The sequence below is a fragment of the Chrysemys picta genome, chromosome 5, assembly GCF_011386835.1.
Source record: "Chrysemys picta bellii isolate R12L10 chromosome 5, ASM1138683v2, whole genome shotgun sequence".
Taxonomy (NCBI): Eukaryota; Metazoa; Chordata; order Testudines; family Emydidae; genus Chrysemys; species Chrysemys picta.
The window spans coordinates 64,491,453-64,516,067 of record NC_088795.1 but is presented as its reverse complement, the minus strand read 5'-3'; the positions used below and the strand labels follow the sequence as shown (position 1 = coordinate 64,516,067).

At 40.6% G+C, this 24,615-nt stretch overlaps 1 protein-coding gene across 9 annotated transcripts in view; it reads right to left on the bottom strand.

Annotated features, from left to right (window-relative positions):
- Positions 1-15,456, bottom strand: part of TMEM144 (transmembrane protein 144) — a 32,339-nt gene extending 16,883 nt beyond the window's left edge. The window contains exons 1-6 of one of the 9 annotated variants that reach the window (XM_005299316.5): positions 15,134-15,456; positions 6,887-7,085; positions 5,345-5,467; positions 3,824-3,923; positions 3,223-3,303; positions 627-708 (exon numbers count right to left, since the gene is read on the bottom strand). In XM_005299316.5, the coding sequence (XP_005299373.2) occupies positions 627-708; positions 3,223-3,303; positions 3,824-3,923; positions 5,345-5,467; positions 6,887-7,085; positions 15,134-15,262 (714 nt within the window). In that variant the 5' untranslated portion in view covers positions 15,263-15,456. Of the gene's footprint in view, positions 1-626; positions 709-3,222; positions 3,304-3,823; positions 3,924-5,344; positions 5,468-6,886; positions 7,089-8,301; positions 8,423-12,587; positions 12,763-15,133 lie in introns of those variants that run through there. The other 8 variants (XM_005299315.5, XM_065597890.1, XM_065597889.1 and 5 more) reach the window with 8 other exon arrangements.
- Positions 15,457-24,615: the final 9,159 nt, after the last annotated feature.

Below are 24,615 nucleotides of genomic sequence, written 5' to 3'. Positions count from 1 at the left end.
CCAGAGGGCATAGTTGGCTCCTATACCTCCCACCCTGTGGCAGCATAGTGAGGGGGAGATTGACTGAAGTGTGCTGCTGTGCTCCAGTTATCCTTGCCTGCTTCATGTTCCCTAAGGGACAATAGCCATCTGGCACCAGTCTCAGGTCTCTAACCTGTGCCAAGGGCAGGGTCAAGAAACAGGGAGTCATAATTACCTGCCTGCTAGCTTCCCCACTCTGCTGTGCAGCAGGAAATCTGGTTACCAAGACACATTGTTTGCTTCCTTTTATCTAATGTTCTACTTTTACAGCTCAGTTTTAGTTCCAAAAGCTGTAATTAAAATTATTTCCCCTTTCTGACATGGGGGGGGGGTAGTCTCAATCATTTATTAAACCTGTGTGGTAATGGAAAAGGACTTGTGAACCTATACAACATGCCAAGCCAGTAACAACCAGACTATTGCGAAAAGCTGTTTCTGTTGCTAAATGCTATTGATCTTACAAAACCCATAAATTGAAGTTCATGTAAATAGGCATCTCCATTTGACCATGAATGTTGACAAATCTGGGTAACATCAAGTAATTGCTTTTCTTTTTATGCTGATGCACATTTTCAGTGAAGTAAAACAATAGTCAGAGTACTTACCCTCTCTCTCAGTAATGGGGTGGCTTCTAACAAAGTTGAAGAACTCTGAACTTCACTTTTTACAAAAAGAAATATGATAGTGCTGTGAAGAGAAAAGTACATTAACATGTACCAAACATCAGTTCAGGATGACATAACATTTAATACCCCAGAGCAAAAACAAAGTAGTTGAAGGCATAATCCTCATTTTCATTTTGTTCCTTATTTTTCATCCTTTGTTTGACAATGTCATACTTCAGGATATCTTGAAATGAACTCTTAGCTATCTTGATTAATCTTATTAATTAATTTAGACACAAGTATATAATCTGATCAAATCTACTTTTAAAAATGTAGTACGGTCCTTATAGTTACCTCTTGTCATTTTAATAGGATGTACATGTCACTGTTCTGATATATCATCGCATTATTTTTCTAAAGACAGTTGTCATAGCCCAGTACTGCATTTTCAAACTAGAGCAGATGTACACTGGGATATCCTAAGGGAAATTCTATATACATTGTGGAAGCAGAGAAAGAACTGACAGGCAGGGGATTGCAATGCATGACAGTTCTTTCTCTGCTTCCAAAACACCCTCCATGGGGTGGGAGTGAGGGGTAAGGAGAGGAGAAAATGAATGAGACCTTCTTTCCAAAAAGCAAAAGCATACTACATTTACCAGAATTAGTGTTTCTAGAAGGTAACTAAACTGTTCACAATAAGGATGTTTTTAACACACCTTTACATTTACAGCTTCTGTGCAGCAGACTTAACAGCTTACTGCACTTCATTTGGCCTGGGACATAAACTGAGAATAGAAATTCTAGGTCCATTTTCTCAAGCAGCACTCTGATTTGTTTTGTTTTTTATAGTCTTGCATGTTTTTCAGTAAAATTCAACTGAAAATGTTAGGCCCCTCCTCAGAAGCCTAGTTCTGTGATTGGTAGGAGTGAGGTTTAAACAGGAGTAATTACCAACATATTTAACTTGCAAATTTGATCAGGTAAATATGTGCAATCAGGATTGGCAGGGTTTGTTTTTTAATGCCAAGGAATGGTGCGGGTCCCCATCATGCATGGTTCTTCCCCCTCCTGAGAGGATAGGAAGGAATATTGGGAAGGGGGGATGTCAGTCTCCTCCACGAAGACCAGGAAAACACACATTGTTCCCCCTCCAGGTCTATGAAGCTTAGATGAAATGCTTAAACTGTGAGTTCCATCCTCCCTAAGGGCATGGCTACACTGGCAGATGTAGAGCGCTTTGACAGCCTTTGCTGAGCAGTAGGGAGAGCGCAGCAATCTGTCCACACTGAGAACTGCAAGCGCACTGGCGTGGCCACATTAGCAGCTCTTGCAACGGCAACAGAGAGCAGTGCATTGTGGTGGCTATCCCAGCATGCAAGTGGTTGCAACATGCTTTTCAAATGGGGTGGTGGGGTGCAGTGTGACAGGGAGTGTGTTGTGTGTATGTGAGGGGAGAGAGAGTGGGTTTTTGGGGGGCTGAGAGCATGTCAGCATGCTGTCTTGTAAGTTCAGACAGCAGCAGACCCCCTCTTCCCCCCGCCTCTCTCTCTCTCACACACAGCATTCCACAGTAATGGTTGCTTTGTCTCGGAGCAGATAAGCATGCCAGATGTCAGAAACGGAGCTTTCAAAGGGCATATCCGCATTCCTGCAGCGATTACAAAACAATGACAAGAGTGGCCACTTGACTTAAGGGGATTATGGGACGTTTCCGGAGGCTGATCAGAGTGCAGTAATACAACACCTCATTCACACTGATGCCCAGGTGTTTCAGCCAGTGCGCACCAAGCATTAATCTTCTCGCTGAGGCGGAGTACCAGGAGCGCACTAGCCCTGGAGTCAGAGTGCTGTACGTGCCTTGCCAGTGTGGACGGGTAGTGAGCTACGGTGCCCGGGGCTGCTTTAATGCGCTCTAACTCGCAAGTGTAGCCAAGCCCTAAGTGTCTGGAAAGTGTCTTGCATAGAATAGCTGCTCCCATATATAAATAAAGAATTGGATGCCTTGTAGAGGCTCCTGGAGGATGCCATGTTTGGGGAATTCTGGCAGTATGGCTTCAGAGCTTTGCTGTTGCGGATTGTAGAGCCTCTGGGGGAAAGAGATGGTGTGGATGGCCCTGGATTCAGCTGAATCTATGGCGTCTGCCAGGTTTGAGGAATGGTTTTGTGGCCTAGTCTATGGAAAGGGGCAAAGAAGAAGCAAACTCCACCTCTCTGAAGGATTGATGAGAGACAAATTCCACCAGGAGATCATAACTTTTTCCAGGGAAGGCTTTTCCCAACAATTTTCAAAGTGAAACATTTGAGTAATTTAACTACGACAATCAATCAATCTACATTTGGGATGGTATTTAACGTGTTCATTGGCATAAAAATGTGCTTCTCCATTTATGAAGACCTATTTTGCCATTGAATTGGAATTAACATTTGTCTAATTCTGAAAATATTTCTCTGTCTCACTGGATAGGACAACTTAATAAATTTTAAATGAACTGCATTTGCAAAATTCATTCAACTAACAGACATCCTCTCCTATTAAATCAATACCTCAGTAATTAAATCAAAGAAGTTTTTTATTATTAGGAAGAATATTTACCTTAACACTGAAAGTCCAGCTCCGATATAATTTAAGATGGGTTTTGATACTTCTTCTGGGTCAATTCCAAACCAGCCGAACCTGGAATATTTAACCACAGTTTTATTTGATTCCATTTATATGTATTAAATTTTAAATTAGAGTCCAGTCTTGGAAATCCTTACTAATGCAAGCAGTCCCACTGAAGTCCAGATTATCAGGACTGGGCTCATGCTTAGTGAAGTTTTGCCAAAAGGCAAGTTTATGTAAATGTCCAGGCTAAAAGAAATAAATTTAACCATGTACAATTATGATGATAAAGAAAACAATGAAAATGAAAACAGCATTTTACTTGCACATGAAAAATATGATTTTAATTAATCAGATGAGTGAGCATTTAGGGTCTTTTGCAAAGAAGTTCCAATAAACATTTTCTTCTTATTGAGAATCTCACAAATAAGCGAGCAGAATAGATTACAATTAACCTGAATATTTCATTGGGAGAAAAAAATCTTTTCTATTTCATACATCTTTTGCATTCATGTTGAGTGTTTTCATTACAGTTGTTAATGAAGAGATGACAGCATTCACATTGTGTAGTTTAAAGCTTAAATGCAGTTACCTTGAGCTTGCCCAGCCAGTTAGCAAATTAAAAGAAGCCCAGATTAAGAGTCCAAGACCTAAACCAATGGTTTTAACAATGGGGACAACTGTAATGTTACCTGCAATATGGAAAAACACAAAAGCAAAATTATTTTATTGCCAAAATATTTTGGTTTTAAAATTGAGCGCTCATATTTGTACTTTGAATTTCAATATGGTTTATAAGATCAGATCCTTTGAACAACATCAGTCAATATGCAGTACATGATGTTGTTGTTAAATATTTAACAAATGCACACACACAAACACACTTTCTTCAATTCATCATCCACAATTTTGAAAGCTATTCTTGGTGTGAATTTGGTGCTTACAAAAGGAAGGTGCTGAAGGCATTGTGTGTAAGGTCTTCAATGCACCCCAACCCTACAAGAATGCCTGGTACTCTGGTCCTAAATTTCTCTCTCAAGAAGAAAATGCCATTTATGTCTAACCATGCAATAATCATGTTTTAGGAACAGGAAGAGACCAGTATTCTTGAGTTTTTATATTTTCCCATATACTTACTAAACTGAAAATTTCTGTATTCTACAAAGAGTTTCCCTGTCATTAAAGTGGGTTAAGTTGGTTCTACTCTGCATTTTCACAGACTCAAATTTGAATTCAAAGTACTGGGTGCTATGTGAAATGTCACCAACTAGGTTTTAATTCACATAACCTGGGGTATTTTTGCTTCCACCAATGGCATGAAGACACATCAAGGTAATTTAGAGATATTTCTGTCCCTAAGGAGAAGAATCTGTCTGTCTTATGCAGTGATGGTTCCTATTAAAGAGCCCTGCACTGGACTATAGCTAAGACTGTCTAGTCATTTCATGCTTTTTTTTTTTTTTGGATGTTTCTTTAAGGTTTAATTTATATCAATCCAATATGAGGACAAAATTAGGAAATACACAGTTAAGGTGACCAGATGTCCCCATTTTATAGGGACAGTCCCGATATTTGGGGCTTTTTCTTATATAAGCTCCTATTACCCCCCACCCTCTGTCCCGATTTTTCACACTTGCAATCTGGTCACCCTATCACAGTGCTTATCACCCAGCAGCTCCCACTGGCTTCAGTGGGAGCTGCTGGCTGCCCAGCACTCTTGAAAATCAGGCCACTTATTTAGAAGCTTAACTTTGGGCTTTTGAAAAACTTGGACCAATAGGTTTCTTATAGCTATTTATAATGTAAGCATTCAGCCATACGGCTAAGGTAACTTTAGCATCTTCTGTTTCTTCAGCCCTTCTAAAACATGGATATTATTTGGCACCTGTATTACTTTAGGTTTTTAAATAAGGCTGGTGAAGACCACTGTCAATGCTAAAACTGTAAAATATCATGTTCACAGTAATACATACAATAATGGCAGAGATCCAACAGTGCAGTAAATAACAAAGATCCATTTAGTATATCAAATATTTCAATGTTATCATCTCTGCCTCCTCGGAGGAATTAGCTTTATTGTGTTTCTGAAGAAGTAGGATCTCTTCCTCATTACCTGTAGCCCATACACTACCCCCAACCATAGCAAGAGGCCAAAACCGAGGGCTATTCTGAATAAGGTTCACCACCAATGATACTATCCATATTGCAGCACAGAGAATCCACTGGAAGAACATTCCTGGAGGGGAAAACAGACAAATAAATGAATATGTAACCATCAATGTTTTTTTTTAAAAAGATTTCTTTCAAGTACTGTATGTGTGAGCCTGTTGTTTCTTGTTCATATAATATATCTCAGATGAAATTATACAGATGCAATTGAAATCTGGTCACATATTTTAGAGATCTATCCCTTATGAAGTTTATGTAGCCATGTTACAATATTTTTAAAAGGTTATATTTTGGGGCAAGATGTTAGCAGTCAACCAGTCATTTATTTCTGGGTTCTCGCATTCTCCGTACACTTGTTAACTACACTTGCTTGAACAAAGTTAATACAGCACAGATCCTCAGGTGCACATGAGCTCTGCTTAGCTCTTGAAGACGATGGACATGAGTTACTCTCCCTCCCTTCCACTCCCAACCATGAACATGTTAGAACAGCCTAGAAATTACTCTAACTTGCACTGTGTGGGACAGTCCTAGAACTGTTCCAGTAACACAGGATGGCCAGATTGCTGTACACTCTGGCCAAACTTCCTCTCACTCCCAGCAGATCCTGGACTTAAAGGGGCCAGGAGTGGGTGAAATATTTGCTGGCTTTATGCCCCTTCTCCCCCAGAAATATTTGCTGGCTTTATGCTCTTCTTCCCTTACACAAGGGAAATCCTTGGCTGAATATTTAAGGCAGCTTTTTTGTTCCCTATGCTGTGCTGGATTAGCACAAAAAGAGGAGAAAACAGAGGCTAGGATCCATCCTCTAATGCAGATATGGTTACAGAAAAGTAATTTGGGATAAGCCTTTTTTGATCACGGGATTCTGGTAACCAATGAATAATACTATGTCTTCACATATAGCTAGATACAGCATGACCCCGTATAAGGCAAGTGAAGTGCTGTGGCAAAATCATAAATCATAAGGGGTTGTTTCGTGTTATCAGATTGCCAAGACATAAGTACTCAAGTTTCTACATTTGATTGCTTTTAATGTTATCTACAATAACGTGACTCAAGGGATGGAGATATTTAATAGATCACCAGCTATAAAGGGTAAGTAATACACACTGAAGTGTGTATTTGAGAATCTGCAAACTGTGGGGGACTGAGGCACTTCACTTTTTGCTTTTCCATCTTGCAGCATCTTGTAGTATACTCTCTCTCTCCTAAGTGGATGGCAAGACATAAGAAGGGCTTCTCAAAGTTTTTCCACTTCCTTGAGTTTTTATTATTGCTTTTACAAAACTAATTGTTGTGAGGAAAAAATGCTGTACTTGTTCCACCTCTCTCTATAGCTTAAGGCTGTGCTGGGGCTAATGCTGATATAGCTGGGACGTTTCAGTAACTAGCAGATTCCATATTCTCACTGAAAGTGTGTAAAACTTAAATACTGTTCTTACAAGTGGTAAAACTATTAAAAAAACAAAACCAGATTGTTTACCATCACCAGTATCAAATTTCTTAACAGGTACAAAGTTTGTCCCAAATAAAAAGACAGCTATTGCAGAAGAGGTAAAGCCGATAGTGAGATCTGTTCCACTGCTGTTGACGGAACTGTTATTTGCTGTCCAGCTGTTCATTTCTGTTCTGAAAATGCTTCTTGTTGTGGTGCTTGTTTTAATGAAGATCCTTTCAGACACCTTCTGGAAACAGAGACCAGAATTAAATAAATATATGTCATTGGATCATAGCAGTCCTAATGGGGTATGATTTTTAGTAATGTAGGGGTTTAAAAGGTCCTGCTTTCTACTTTCCAACAGCTGAAAACAATTGTAAGGAATAATGTAGCCTAATGAGCTACCACCATAAAATTTAGATAAGGAAGAAACTAAAGGAATACACATTAAATATCTCATCTCAAAAGCAACTTCAAGCAGAAGAGCACATGGAGATATAAAACATGAGTAGTTAGAGAACAGACACAGCCATAATACAGAATTATGAATACTCAAATGTATCCAGCTTAAGGGAAGGCCGGTGCTTTTTTATGGACAGGTGCTAATATTGGAATGATCCTAGCTCCAGAATGTTGCTATGGGAGACTGCCTGGAACCAAGCAGGCTGATGTCTTTTGGGTTTGCATGACAGCAAGTATTAGGCAATTCAATGCAATCATCTTCCTCTGGTGGAGGAAGTCTTGGCAGTGAGACTCACATTGCCTAGAAACCAGAATGGAGGGGAAGGTGGGCAGCAGGGCCAGCTCCAGGCACCAGCTTAACAAGCAGGTGCTTGGGGCAGCCAAGGGAGAGGGGCGGCATGTGCGGCAATTCGGGGGCGGCAGGTCCCTCACTCCCTCTAAGAGCGAAGGACCTGCCGCCGAACTGCCGCCGCCGATCGCGGCTTTTTCCCCCAATTGCCACCGCCGGTCATGATTGCGGCTTTTTTTTTTATTTTTTTTTTGCTTGGGGCGGCAGAAACGCTGGAGCTGGCCCTGGTGGGCAGTGCAATGATTCCACAGAGCCAGTATGGAAGCCCAGGCTTAAAGCTGTTACAATCCATGGAGTTTAAGGTGCCCTGGGTTTTTTTTCTGCAGAAAGTAAGGGGGAAACCCATAAAGTTTCTTCCTTAAATCTCCATGGAAACTTTTGGGAAGAACGCAGTGAGGGAAAGCTTGCAGAGTTTTTCTTCACCCCATAGCCTCACTCCTGTGGAGTTTCCCCAAGGGAAGGGCTGCTCTGGACCTATTTAAGTAAAATTCTTCTGAAATGTAATCTAGTCTTAGTGAGGGGAAAATGGCATTTCATATTCTTTTATTGTAGATTTAAGAGAGAGTTTAATGTAAAGCTATTTCCTGGGTTTTTCTTTATTTCAAAGGAAGAAGAGCTGTGTTCCCCCACGTCCATTCCCTTACTTTACCTCACCTTCTCCAGAATCTCACTATCAGTTCTGTTGGACAGGCACTATCATCAACTGCTGCAGCAGAGTCACAGGTTTTGCTTGAAACTAGTGATTTGTATCGTCAGGTGAAAAGTTCACTCTCCACAAGGAATCCGAAGAAGTGGGCTGTAGTCCACGAAAGCTTATGCTCTAATAAATTTGTTAGTCTCTAAGGTGCCACAAGTACTCCTGTTCTTCTTTCTCCACAAGGAGCGAAACGAATGTAATTATTTAAATGTTTCCCTCTGGAGGATGTTGCAGTGTTTTCTCTTTGAACACCCAAGAAAAAAAAAACAGGATGCTGGAGTAGCAGGTACCCCACCATGAGAAGAGCATGGGGTAACTTACTCCACCTTTCTAGGCCTCTGTTATCCCTCACATGCTTTGTCTGTCTGGTCTATTTAGAATGCAAGCTGTTTCAGAGAGTTTTTACTGTATTTTGCTATATGTTTGTAAATACACCCCCCCCCAGCATAATGGAACCCCATTCTTGGCGAGGGCATGTAGGCACTACTGTAATGCAACTAATAACACTGGTCTACAATTTTTGAGAAGTCGTCTGCTTCAGAGATAAAATGTGCTATTTATTATGTATTTTGATGTGCTGAATTCAAATATGACAATTAAAACAACTGATTGGCTACTGTTTCTAAAATATTTAAGTTTTTACATTTTATGTCTATGTATATTGTGTAGATAGTAGAGTTTTAATCATAAATTGTAAACCTAGGTCTTTTCATGTGTTTATGGTTGCTTTACATGATAATATTTCACCTGTCCTGTTTATGTAACACGTTAAAAATCAGCAAAAGGGTTATATAAATAAAATTTATTATGAAACAAAAGGCAAAAAACTATTATGTACATAGTTTAGTCCTTTTCAGTGTCTACTCGGCGCTTCTTGGCTTGTCTCTTGTATTCATTAAATGGAGCATCTCTTGTCACTGTCCAGCAATAGTCTGCAAGCATTGATGGGCTACATTTGCCCTGATAGCGTTTCTCCCTTGTTGCAATGTCCTGGTGAAATCGCTCGCCGTGCTCGTTGCTCACTGCTCCGCAGTTTGGTGGAAAAAAATCTAGATGAGAGTGCAAAAAATGTATCTTTAGTGACATGTTGCAACCACGGCTTTTGTATGCCTTGAGGAGGTTTTCCACCAACAACCTGTAGTTGTCTGCCTTGTTGTTTCTGAGAAAATTTATTGCCACTAACTGGAAGGCTTTCCATGCCGTCTTTTCCTTGCCACGCAGTGCATGGTCAACTGCATCATCTCGAAGAAGTTCACGAATCTGAGGACCAACAAAGACACCTTCCTTTATCTTAGCTTCACTTAACCTTGGAAATTTTCCATGGAGGTACTTGAAAGCTGCTTGTGTTTTGTCAATGGCCTTGACAAAGTTCTTCATCAGAGCCAGCTTGATATGTAAGGGTGGTAACAAAATCTTCCTTGATTCAACAAGTGGTGGATGCTGAACACTTTTCCTCCCAGGCTCCAATGACTGTCGGAGTGGCCAATCTTTCTTGATGTAGTGGGAAGCTCTTGCACGACTATCCCATTCGCAGAGAAAACAGCAGTACTTTGTGTATCCAGTCTGCAGACCAAGCAAGAGAGCAACAACCTTCAAATCGCCACAAAGCTGCCACTCATGTTGGTCAGAGTTTATGCACCTCAAAAGTTGTTTCATGTTGTCATAGGTTTCCTTCATATAGACTGCATGACCAACTCGAATTGATGGCAAAACATTGCCATTATGCAGTAAAACAGCTTTAAGACTCGTCTTCGATGAATCAATGAACAGTCTCCACTCACCTGGATCGTGAACGATGTTGAGGGTTTCCATCACACCATCGATGTTGTTGCAGGCTACAAGATCACCTTCCATGAAGAAGAATGGGACGAGATCCTTTTGACGGTCACGGAACATGGAAACCCTAACATCACCTGCCAGGAGATTCCACTGCTGTAGTCTGGAGCCCAACAGCTCTGCCTTACTCTTGGGTAGTTCCAAATCTCTGACAAGGTCATTCAGTTCACCTTGTGTTATGAGGTGTGGTTCAGAGGAGGAGGATGGGAGAAAATGTTGGTCCTGTGACATTGATGGTTCAGGACCAGAAGTTTCATCCTCTTCCTCGTCTGACTCAAGTGAGAATGATTCTGGTGCATCAGGAACCGGCAGTCCTTCTCCGTGGGGTACTGGGCATATAGCTGATGGAATGTTTGGAGAATGCACAGTCCACTTTTTCTTCTTTGATACACCTTTCCCAACTGGAGGCACCATGCAGAAGTAACAATTGCTGGTATGATCTGTTGGCTCTCTCCAAATCATTGGCACTGCAAAAGGCATAGATTTCCTTTTCGTGTTCAACCACTGGTGAAGATTTGTTGCACAAGTGTTGCAGTATATGTGTGGGGCCCACCTCTTGTCCTGATCTCCAATTTTGCAGCCAAAATAAAGGTGATAGGCTTTCTTAACCATAGTGGTTATACTGCGCTTTTGTGATGCAAAAGTCACTTCACCACAAACATAGCACAAGTTATCTGCACTGTTCACACAAGTACGAGGCATCTCTGCTCACTTTGGCTAAACAGAAATGTGTCCCTTTGCAAAATCAAACACTGACAAATAAGAGAGCACGACACTGTATGATTTCTAGAGCTGACATAGGGCAATTTGTTCAGCAGAGTGACGTAAGCTTCGTTATCATTGCATCATCCATGACTTCTAGGAATAACATGATGCAATTCATATCATGTATGATGCAATACCAGCTTCAGATGGCATCATTCATTGTTTTGCCTAAAAAGCAAGTACTGTCCAAACCCAGTCATAGATTTATTCATAGATCCAGTCAAAGATGTATTTTAGTCATTTCTGGTTTAAATTGAGATCCCGTCCCTTTATAACTCACGTATCCTCCGCCATTCCCAAGTCAAGGGTCGTATATACTGACCCAATAGCATATCTTGAAAACTAGAGCCAACCAAATATTTTAAGCATCATTTTCGTTCTCAGTGACCCAGAATTAGTAAAGTTTGACTACATTTATTTCAGAAGCATTTTGGCTGTAGAGCAGTGTAATAACTAATGCTGGAACTGCTTGAGAGACTCACTTCTCAGTTTGAGAAACACCATGCTGGGGTATTAACTCTATACAGCACTCAAACACCACAGGGATGGATGTGGACTAGATAAGGAAAGATAAAAATGAAAAGTCCAGCATGTTTGTTTACTCACTAAGCCATTGTACTAATCTGCATATGTGTGCAAGTCAAGTAGGGGACCATACCTGGGTTTTGCACAAGAAAATCTTCACATTGTTAAGAACATTGACATAGTATTGATTTTCCTGCTTTTATTACATTTCTGCAAACACAGTATGCAATTCTGTAGTCTTTACTCTCATAAAACATGACAGTGCTTTAAGCTGCCCTTCAAAGGGGGAAAACAGTGTATGCTCTTTTGAACTTCACTATGGTGTATAAAGGAGCCCTGAAATGTTGCTTTTACTATGCCCGAGGAAAAATGTATGTGTGGGAAACAAGAGAGAGTTCTGCTTGTTTCTGACATTTAAAATTGTTATATTGTGTGCCCTGGAAGACTATGTATGACTTGAGAAGTATTTGCACTACACCACAAGTACAAAAGAAAGTGAAACCTCTGATTAACTGCAAGGGGAAGTTATTTTTATTCAGACTGTTTAAAACTCCCTGTTTTCCTTAAAATCCATTTGCCTAAAGCACTTAAGAGACCAGCTCATTTTAAGATTGAACACCCTTACTTCAGTTAAGGTTTGAAAAAGTTTCCAATAGTCATCCAAAGAGTCTTCCAACAACAATTACAGGAACAAAAAAGACAAGACTGGTCATTTCTGCTAATTCTAAGAGGCTAGGGGAGCACAAAGTAGAAAATGAATTATGTACAAGAAGGAAAAGAACCTTTCAGTCTCTCTGTGTACATCAGAAAAAAGTGAAAAGAGGCCACAAGCTAATTTTTTTCCTATGTAGGTCACCCCTAAGGACTGAAGTGTCAAGGCTATCTACTGTTGATATAATATAAATAGTTTGAAGGCAGGAGATTGACAGCTACTGAGGAACACTCAAAGTAAGGAGACTCCAATTTTGATATATACAAATTCCACGTAATTTTATGTACTTTCTTTCTTACAAAATATTTGTTGCAATGCTCTTTTTTCTAATAAATCCTGAGCTATCAACCTAACTCACACGAGCAACTTCACAATACGTGCATCCAGGAACCAAATTCACCTGGCAAGAGGCTCTAATTCCAAAATCAGGATCTTACTATGTCTCCTTCACATCTGATCCAACCAGCGTTTAAATGAGAACTAGCTGGCTGTGGCTCAATCAAGACAAGGACAAACATAATGTTGCTAGGCTGGGGGCAGCAGCCAGAAGAGTTGGCAAAACTCATATTGGCATTTCTCACAGCAGGAATGTGACCTCCATTTAGAAAACAGGAACACAACTTGAAGTTGATATTGGATCCTTGGTTGATTTGCTCCCTCCCTTTAGTCGGCTGTAGCCCAGGTGCGTTAACCTCCCAAACACACTGCAAAGCTCATCTTTTCTCTCTTGGTTGAGGCAGGTGTGAGCTGACAGGGATATATTTACAGGCAGCCCTTTGTTTATGATTATATTGATTTCTAATTTATGAGATGGACGCCCAGAGCTATTCATGAGCACCTGCAGAGATATTTGAAAAAAAAAAAAAATCAGAGGAAGAAACACATAAAGAATACTAGTTCTACAGAAATATAGATACAAGCTGTAAATTCAGTTTTCAAACACCCAAACATTCAAGGGTGCTTTCAGTTCAGATCCAATTTCTGATTCTATTTTTAACTACGTAAAAAAAATGCCTCTTGCCCTTGAGCTAACATCCCATAGCATTTAGGTTAACCATATATGTTTTTTATTTATACATTATATACCAGCTCCTGGGACTTGTCTCTGTCTGCTTGGAAAAGCTCAGGAGAAGGATTGCAAAAATGGATATAAACCACCTTCGTTATTCCAGATGTTGGGACAACAGCAGCACTGCAGTGCAGACAGTTGCTACAGTCTCTGTAGCAGTCTTCTTTTACTCTTTAGAAGAAGGAGCAATCTGGGATGTCCAGTTGAACCTGCTTTAAGCCTGCTTTGTATTGCCAGTAGCAAGGCTGATGATCTGACAGCATTGGCAAGATCCTCAGCTGGTATAAATTAGCACAGGTCCATTGATGTCAGTGGAGTTTTGCTGATTTATACAAGCTGAAAATCGGGCCCTATATTTTCATTATATTTCCTCAGAAAATAGCCCACAGTTGAGTTAATTCACAGGCCAGGTATAAAGAAAAGGACAGGTTATGATTATCCTTTATATAGCACTTGGCTATGCTTTTTGTAGACAAGTATGAAGACAAGGATCCTACCCCAAAGAACTTTCATCTCATGATGGATGAAGGATGCTGTTAAGACTTCAGAGAAATTGTGGCTTGCTCTGGGGTATGGAGCTTTGTTAATAAAACAGGTATTTGTAGAGACCACATGCCATATTGACAGTTCATTCCCTCTGTAATCTCTTCATTGAAGAGGGTATTTTCACTGTGATTATCATAGAATCCTTTCACATCAAAGAGGTATTACAATGAAACTTAAATGTGAATCTGAGATTTGATTACTTGCTAACGAAAGGTCTCTTATGTTTTCCTTTCTAAATTAAATGTTTTTGAAAGATGATTGTTCAGACTAAGTTGTCAAAAAGTTGTACTTAAATTACATAGAAAAATAGTTGTTTGCTGTGTTGTTGTAGCTATCTTGGTCCCAAAATATTTGAGAGACGAGGTAAGTTGGCCCAGTAAAAGACAATGCCTCACTTACCTTTTTTCTCTCATAGAAAAAATATGCAGTTCAATTCACCAAGGGCCAGATTTTACCTCCCTTACTCATGCTGAGTAGTACCTTATTCCATGATGTCAAGGGAACTACACTCAGAGTAAAGGACTTTCCAACTAGAATACAGATGGCAGAATCTGGCCAGAAATAAGTGATCTCAAATACTTATTGTTTCACAAATGAAACAACAGCACATGTAATTTAAGTTTTCATATATTCATCTGCAAATATTGTGCAGCTCTTCAAAAATGTAACTCAAGGGTTAACTGAGAACTCAAACTCTTTGTTATCCTTTCCCCCTTTCAAACAAAAGCAGCATGGATGATAGTCCATTTAATAATTACAATTTTAATGGATTTGTTTCCACAGTCAGCGTTCTTGTACAGAGGACCTAGGGTGAAATTGTATCTTGTTGGAAGTGGGCTCAGCTCTTGAGACTTCAGTGTAGCCTCGCTCATTTACATCAGCAGATATTTCACCCCTTTCATCTCACTCACTCCAGAAGTATTAACTAGGCAAATTACCATACTCAAAGAAGCATTAACATACCCACAGAAGCATTTTAGGTACAGTACATCCTCTCCTTTGGGCTTTCATTCACTTCATTCATTGCCTTTACATGGTTATATCATTAAAAAGTATTGAAATTATTTAAAATTGTTTAATTTAAATGGCAGGAGCTTACTTTGATTTTAATGAAGTGATAATAGGGGTTTACCTATTTACTCTATCAATCCAACTGCTGCATTTAGTTTCATTTCTCTCTGCTCATTTTATTTTTGAAATTAACATCTCCTTTACTTTGCGCTTTATAAATGTTTCCCCCCCTTACTATTCTACTTTTATTAGTGTATCTCTTTGCTCACATTACAAAATCCTAGGCACACAAATGGGTTGTCCTTAGTGACTTTACTTACAATTGTTTCTTTGCAGTTCCGACTTCCTGCACTGACTTGCTCTGCAGGAACTGCCGGTGCCCAGCTCCAGTTCCTGCTCCTCCTCATGTGATCAAGGTTCCCACCCACCCGTCCTTCTCTTTCATTCATTTATTATCTTTTGGGCACATTTGATACTGAAGGGAACTTGTCATACTATATGTGTGTTGAGAGTGGAGGGGAAGGGATAACTCCCAAACTGCAAATAAAGCAGAATAGCCTTCTGATTCTGACCTCTACCCCACCTTCTTCCCTTTTGTGGCTCCGCTGTATCAGCAGCTACTTCATGTCATGTGCTTGGGTCTGATCACGAGTCCAGGGCACTGACAGGAGCAGGAGGAGGAGCAAGGGCTGCAGTAGCTAAGGCAGTTTGGGTGCAGTGTTTGAGAAGTGCAGGCTTAATTTAACTCCATGTTTTTTGGATTTCTAATACTTAAAGCTTTCTTTAAAAAAAAAAAAACCCAAACCGTCAAATGCTTTGAAAAGAAATAGGCACTCACACCACTGATATGTGCCTGCAGCAGCTGCAGCTTTAACTAGATCTTAATTACGTTTTTTCAGTGGCAATATATATGCACATACACATATCACACTCAAAAGAACATTACTGAGGTTGCAGTCAATTGCTCAGAATTTAGGAAATGCCAGAATGAAGGTTGCCTGTGCAACCTTTATTCACCTCCCCCCTTGTGCCTGTGCATTACAATACTGCCCTTAATTACAGTATTAATTACATAAAAAAATTTCCTGCATCATTCAGTGCATAAGATGTAGGGTGCTCACTTAATGAGCTGACATTCAATATTCGATTTTCTCCTTATTGTTCAATGAGTGGCCCCAAGCCTTATTTACTGCACACTATTCAAACCCTGATCTGGAAACAGAATTGTTAACTTCCTCACAAGTGTTTCTGTAACGCTTATCACTATAGTATCTAATGCTTCACAAACATCAATATTTGTCACATCACTCCTGTGAGGTTGGGGTGATATTATCCCCATTTTACAGATGTGGAACTGAGGCACACAGAGATTAAGATAAAGAGTTTCCCATACTTTTTGGTGCTCAATTTGAAATGGTTAGGACCTGATTTTTCAGAGGATTTAGCATTTTTATACCACTTCATAAGTTCAAAGCACCACTCTAATCTATTTCGTACGCTCAGTAGTTCTGCTAATCTAGTCCCAGGTGAGTCAAGCTTGACAACCCAAAAATGAGGAACACATAATTAGTGATCACATGTGAAAATTTTGGTTTAAATGACTTGCCCACTATCACTCTGTTGTGGAAGCAGGGATATAATCCAGTTCTCCTGGATGGAATTTCCTGGCTGGGATCTTGTGGAAAAAACTAGTGACTGATCATGTAATTAGAGACTGACTGTATCATAATGTACAAGGGGACAGAATTAAGGTTGTGCCTTAATTCTGGCATTTTCAATTTCCCCCTTCTCTTTCCCTTGATTCCCACCCCAAACTTCTGCCACACTCTCCCTCTGCTCCTATCCATTCCTGCCCCCCCCATTCCACTTTGCTGCTTAACCACTTTTGTCTCCTGTCTTCAAGTTTAAAGTATACAGTATCTTCAACTTATTTGTTTCTTCACTTCTTATTTTTCAAATTAAGGTTCAATAATATTAGTGTGTGAGGTGCTTTTTAAACTATCTTATATTTTCAAAATAAAACAGCAAAGCTAGTGCCTGAAATAATTTCTTAGATGTTGAGGTATTCATGAGCAAAATCTTGCTTGCTTTATTTATTATGGATGTTCTATGGGTTGTGGGTTGCCTGAGGATGACATGGATATTGTACACAAGCTTGCCATGGTGTACAGATATATCTCTAGACAAATGCTGCCAAGAACTGTGTCACAAAACTTCAGGTAATTTAAATTCACTCAACTTTTGGAAAACTGTGGTGTTGTACCAAATAGAGAGGAATTTTTATGCAAAAGTAAATAGAAATGGAGGAGAACATTTAAATAGAAACAAAACGCACTGCACTAATAACTGGCTGAATTCCCACTTGTAGTTTTGGGATATGGTATTTATAGTGAGTGATATAGCCTTTGATCTAATAGTATTTGCATTGTCAGGTTGGATTCCACACTGAAGTCATAATCCTGGCCTTGATCCTGCTTTACTCAAATACTTGGAGGCTGCAAAGTTTTCCACAAATCTTTGAAGATGTTTGCATGTGTGTACCTTCCTCTCACCCCCTTGCAAGAAATCAGTTGAGATTCCTCCCCACGTCACCCATACCCTTAGAATCCTCATGGACAAGAGCCAGCTGTGTGGAGATTCGGTGCCTCTACACTGGTGCTGGAACCCCAGCACACTCAACCCACTCCATAGTAATCTGGCTGTGATAGAGGAGCCATGCCACGAGGCTTCCCTTGGTTGTGACTGCCCTTACTGTTTCCTATCTGGATTGGATCCATGGAAAGGTAGTTTATCACTGTATCAACTCCTTTGGTTAATCTTTGAGAATACTTGGTGGATGATTGCATTTCCCAGCCTCCCACCCTCTTCCCTACCGCATGCCCAACTCCTAATCCTTGCTCCAACACAGACTGACCCTGGGAAATCCATCTATGTGATCACATGAAAGGATTGGGGGGATACTGCAGTGATGTTGGCTGATTTTATAGATATACGTACACACTTCCTTCATGGGATAGGTGAAATCCACTTGGGAGGGACCTCCATGCACAGCCTCACCCAGACCTATCTGGATCCTTGTTTGGGATATTAGAATGTGATGCACAGGGAATGGCAGAGTTGTGACAAAGGCATAATTATAACATTGCTGCAGATTGAAGCAGAAAGAGAGCATGCTGTGAACAAACCTTTTGCCAGATACAAATATCTTTAAAAATTTATAAAATAATTAGGGACAACTATTTTTAAAATATCAAACAAATGTAAAAATAATATGTTGTATCTTTGGGCTGAGTGGTTAGTCCATATCTGAGGCCTTGCTGGGCTGTTTCCATTAGAAGGAAAAATTGATAATAGGAGTCAGGTATTTCTTTAATGCAAACTCTACTCCCTCTCAGGCCCATGCTCATGACTGCTTTTCTGGCTTTCTTTTGGCTCTCTCTACCCATCAACCAATCAATGCCTCAGCTCCTGCATTTGCAGTCAGGCCCTAGAAAACCCCCTTGGTCAATATGGCTCAACTTCTAATTGGCCCTGCATGCAGCCTAGTGCCTTAGGCTTCTATTGTCTCCTCCTATCTTATGCCATAAAGGAGATCTACTGCATCTTTCATTTAGCCTGAATGAAGGGTGATTAGCATGCCCATCAGCTTTAACAATGCGAAACCAGCCTAACTTTCTTCTTTGACAGGGTTACTGGCCTAGTGGCTTGGGGAAAAGCTGTAGATGTGATATATCTTGATTTTTACTAAGGCTTTTGACCCAGTACCACATGACATTCTCATAAGCAAACTAGGGAAATGTGGGCTAAATGAAGTTACTGTAAGATGAGTGCACAATGGATTGAAAGACCATACTCAAAGAATACTTGTCAATGGTTTACTGTCATACTGGGGGAATGTATCTGGTGGGAACGTGCATGGTTCTGTCCTGGGTCTAGTATTAGTCAATATTTTCATTAATGACTTGGTTAATAGAGTGCAGAGTATGGAGTGGAGAGTACGCTTATTAAACTTGTGGCTGGCACCAAGCTGGGAGGGGTTGCTAGCACTTTTGAGGACAAGATTATAATTTAAAATGACCATGACAAATTGGAGAACTGGTCTAAAATCAGCAAGATGAAATTCAGTAATGACAAGTGCAAAGGAAGGAAAAGCCAAATGCACAACTACAAGAAGGGGAATAACTGGCTTGGCAGTGGTACTGCAGTAAAGGATCTGGGAATTACAGTGGATCACCAATTGAATGAGTCAACAATGTGATGCAGCTGTGAAAAAGGCAAATATTCTGGAGTATATTAACAGGAGTGTTCTATGTAAGACATGGGATGTAATTGTCCTGCTCTTTTTGGCACTGATGAGGCCTGAGCTGGAGTACTTTGTCCTATTCTGGCAACAGACTTACAAAAAAGATGTGGACAAATTGGAGAGAGTCCAGAACAACAAAAAATGATTAAAGGTTTAGAAAATCTGACCTCTGAGGAAAGGTCAAAAAAACTGGGCATGTTTAGTCTTGAGAAAAGGAGACTCGGGGGAACCTGGTAAGTCTTCATATATGTTAAAGGCTGTTTATAAAGAGGACAGTGAGCAACTGTTCTCCATGTTCCAAGAAGGTAGGATACAAAGTAATGGGCTTAATCTGCAGCAAGGGGGAGTTAAATTAGATATTAGGAAAACCTACAGAGGGTTTGCTTACAGCACTGCAGTAGTTGCAGCTGCGCTGCTGTAGTATTTAGTGAAGATGCTACATATGATGATGGGAGAGTTTCTCCCATGGGCGAAGGTACTCCATCTCCCCAAGAGACAGTAGCTAGGTTGATGGGAGAAGCCCTTCTGTCGACATTGCGCTGTCTACGCTGGGGGTTAGGTCGGTATAACTATGTTGCTCAGCGATGTGGGTTTTCCACATGCCTGAGCGACATACTTATAATGACATAAGTTTGTAGTGTTCACCAGGACTAACGCTAAGGATAATTAAGAACTGGAACAGGCTTCCAAGGGAGGTTTTGCAATCCCCATTGTTGGATGTTTCTAAGACCAGGTTAGACAAATACCTGTTAGGGATGGTCTAGGCTGATTTTGTCCCGCCTCAGCATGGTGGGGGGAGAGGGGTGAACTAGATGGCTTCTCGAGGTCCCTTCCAGTGCTACATTTCTATGTTTCTGTGAGTACCTATAAATCAAAGACATGCTTGATGGCAGTCATTAACATCTAATAGCATAACAATATAAAAATGACCAAAAACCTAGAATATTGGTAAATCCAGCCTCTTTCTGAAGTGAAGTGAGACAGTATGTGAAAGCAAACTGTCATAATCAGTAACTGTTATAACATTATAATTCGTTTGCATTATGGTACCGCCTAGAAACCCCAATTAAGTTTGGGGCCCCCCTCCTGTTAGTAAAACTCAGAGTAAGAGACAGCCATCATAGTACAAGTATATTTTAAAATGATCATTTATTATATTGAATAGTTTTCTAAATACAACTGGCCCCCTGTGATGTAGTATACAAAGCCTGCAATGGGGTCAGGAAAGTGCTTAAGGTGCGGCTATGGGCTCAAGATCCCTGCCCCACCACACCTACAAGCCATGTCAGGCCTGCAGGAAGGGCCTTAAGAAGGAGAAACCCTGCTTAACTGGCAGCAACCATGGTTTCAGCTTGTGGAATACAGTGTGGCTCAGAATAGGGACTATGTGCACAACCATTGCCTGTCTTAGTCCCCTGGGGGAAAGAAGGCCAGACACTGAACTGATATTCCAGAACTCTTACCAGTAACTTGCCTGTGGGTGCTGAAATGTGCTGCGCCCTGCTGAGGGCCCACTGAGGGAAGGGAGTTCCACAGCAGGCTTGCAGTGGTTATTTTTGTCTAATTTTTGATAACCCCGGAAAGGGTAGAGTTCCATGGGGCCCAGATGGAAGACTGAGTCTCCCACATCTGAAACTGTGCTGTTGGCCATTAGATGCCAAAGAGAGGGTGAGTGCAGGGACTTGTTGCACCCCACAGGGTAGGGTTGCCAACTCTGAAGTTATTCCGGGAGATTTCCCACCCCAACATGACGTAATGTCATTTTCTTAAAATATCCTATTAAAATCGCCCAGATTGCTTTCAATAGTCACTGGGAGATCAATGCCAGTTCCTGGAGACTACAGGCCAATCCTGGAGGGTTGGCAACCCTGCCACCGGGGCACTGTGGGAGGCCAAATCCATTACCCTCACCCCCCCTCAAAGTCAATACTGAAATCAGTGGCCACTACAATGTACTAAGGGCCCAACCCTCAGTTACTATCTCTTATCTGCTTCACATTCCACTTCTGCAGCATTTGAGAACAGAATATAACTCTGAAGAAAAACAGTGACCAATTTCTTCTCTCCTCCCCCATCTTCTCTTCTCCCCTCTATCAGGTGAGGTACGCTGAGGTCATTTTACTGGCCCAGCCAGTCAAACGTGCTGCTGAGATTATTGTGATAGTGTCTGGAGTGTCGTTGGGGTGTGGTGGGGAGGTATTGACATTTAAAAATAGCATTGCCTGGAGAGGATCCTGTTGTTTAGCAGTGATATTTAGAAAATATTGGTGGCTGGGATCCCAGCTGAACCTGAGCACCAGAAACAGAGTGCAGATTTTCAAAGAATGAGTGCTACTTTGAAAATCCCCCAGTTTGTTTGAGTGCCAAAATCAGGTACTCTGCAGGGGATTTCAGCACCCTTAAGGAGGCCTTTTACAAATCCCTCTGTAAGGATATTACCCAGACCAATTAAAGCCTAGACTGTTAGTCAGCATTTTTGGTCATGAAGCAAACATTTTCCCTTTATCTTTATAGAGTATTGTTTCAAGATGGCAGTTCCAATCAATCTCTTTAGAAATACAACATAAACCTTCAGAAGTAAAATGTTTAATACTTCAAAGCACAAATCTACATCATCCTTAGTAATGACATACAGCTTTTCCAGCTAATAGGTCCTCAGAACCATACATAACTGTAAGGCATAGTTAGGAGGTGGTAAATCAGTCAATTTCACCACAGTGTATGTGTGTGACACTTAGGGAGATGAAGTGGATGATGTCTCTATGGAAACAATTTAGCTGCAGTGTATCCAAGTGGAACAACAGGCCACACTATAATGTTCAAATACTGTGCTGTGTGAAGGAGATGGATCTGTCTTTCCAGAGGCAGTGTTTTCCTTTTTCATTATTTTAATAATTATATTTAATGCAAAATGGTAAAAATCTTTAACATTGAACTACCTAGCTATAAAGCCAATCCTCACATAATGAGAACCCCTACACAAAACCAATATGTTGCACACTAGCCCACATCCTCTCCAGATGTCCAAGGTAAAAGATAGACTTTCAAGTGTCTTTCCACCTACCATCACCACTGGAACAGGTCCAAAAATGCGGAATTTTATTTCCAAATTGTTGCAAAAAAATGTATCACTAGTTTTTGTCTGAAAAATTCTGACCAGCTCTAATTCCTCTAATTCCTAAAGCCTCTTTCTTGTTTAGATTGATCCTCAGCCAGCCCCTTCTCCCCCAACCTCACTAGGTTATTTGTTCCCTGCAGCTATCATGACAGACATGATGAAATTGTAGAGCTGCGTGTCATCTGTGTATTGAATACATTACAGTCCATGTCTTCTCTCTAATCCTCCCATTGACTTTCTATACCTCTGCCTTGTATAGAAAGGAGTTTGGGGTCCTGTAATAATGTGGGTTAACTAACACACTGCAGACACTAAGGCAGATTCCTCACAAGCACGTATTATTAGTCACAGTATATCCTAAGGCCTAGCTTACCCTCAAACCAGAGAGGGAAGGGTTTCCAAAAGATGTAAATGGGAATTAAAAGTTATATCTGAATTTTCTGTCTGTCTCATCCATGTCCAGCAAGCAGGTTAAAATGTGTGGGGGAGAGGAGAGGGGGAAGCTAATAACGACATGACCCCAAATGAAAGTTGAAACCTTAGCTCACATCACTATTTTCTGGGAATAATCATAACTGAATGTTTTGGGCTCCCTCTGCTGGTTCTACAGCAGCACTTCCCTAAAACAGCATTCCCAGGGATGTGCTGACACCACAGAGGAAGCTGTTGCACAACCTAAAGTATTAAATATGAAAAGATATTATGTATATTGACCATGTAGTTTAACAAAAACATCCATGTGTAGTTCAGCTTCATTGCTTCTCCCAGCATCCCAGGGTTTCTATATGTGGAGAAGGGAATCAATATATGTAGTATTTACTAAAATGGAAAATGACAAAACAGGGAGGGAGTTTCCAAATTTTGAATATTACAAACAGTTCCATTTATAGAGCACCTTTTATTGCAAAGTGCTTTACAAACTAGTCAGGGATTATTTTATTCACTCTTGGGCAGAGAACATTGGCATGCACTGTGCACTTTTGGGATGAAATATGACAGCTGTTAAGCATGATAATAGTAACATTATCACTATGTAATTATAAATGGTTTCCCTTGTGCTGTTCATGTGCATTTTGCTTTACAAACAGAGTAAAAAACATGCTCTATCCTAAAGAGTTTACATTCTAAAGTGGATTAGACAAACAAAGAGAAGACATAGGAAGGAAAGGGCCACGAGGAGGGATTTAGGTGAGAAGAAAGAGGAAGAAATCCTGAATGTTAAGAGGGACACAGAGTACAGAGTATGACTTGTCAGTATGTGGGAAGCTGTTCCGACCATAGGCCACATGCACTGGAGGTTTAGTGTGCATTCTGGTGAATTAATTATCACAACTTCCCTGTAAGATAGGTAACTATTTATCATCCCAGTTTTAGAGATGTGGAATCTGAGTCAGAGAGATTAAGTAACTTGCCTAAGACAACAAAGGGGGTCTGGGTCAGAGCTTTGATCTGAATGCAGATGCCTTAACATTCAGTCCCATGTCTAATCCACTAGCCTGCTACAGAAGGCTTCTGCTCATGCTATTTGAACTGCCCACAATTTGGCCAAAGGCCACATTGACTGCCTAGTAGAAGAGTTGGCGTAGATGCAGGCCTCCAGCTGGTCGGGAGCTTGAAGCAGTCTTAGCACCAGCAACAGCTTGGGTGACACTGTCTCCAAGAGCCATAAATCGGGCTGGGTTTCTTCCAAATACTGAGGTACAGATGGTGGTGGATTTCACAAGTCAATAAACAAACTGACATTCCTAGCTACCTGTTTACATTTTGAAGGATGTCTGTAATGAAATGTGTGAGACAATACTTCTTTAAAAAACCCTGATATTAGCCTTGATATTTCTGAATCTCTGAAACTGGCAACGGTCATGAACTTCTCAGCTCCGAAGGCTTCCTGGCGTCAGAAGGTACAAGCTGAGAGTGGGGATGAAAAGGATTCATAAATGGAGAGGATTAAGAGCTGGCAACAAGTGTAATGAATAAGAGGAGAGGAGATCGGGATGAGGGCAAAATTATGCAGGGCCCTGAAGGTCTGGATAAGGAATGATGCAGTTAGTGAAAGGAAGCAACGAAGAGATTTGTGGTGGTGATAACTTAATTAGTGAAATGAGAAGAAGATGACTTCCCAGTGGCATATAGCAATTCTACAAAATAGTTTAGGACAGGAAGTGAAGATGAAGACAGAATCTAATTGAAATTTCAGGAGAAATTTAGGGAGGCAAAGTGCAATTAGCCGAGTTGGAATTTGACCAGAACACCAGTGTTAATAACTCTACTCTTTCAAATAATATTCAGGAAATATCTATGACCACAGGTGTTCAGGACCTTGGCTTTTGCATCCCAACTATAAGAAGACACCTCCAGCAGAATAGTGCCTCTTAACACTA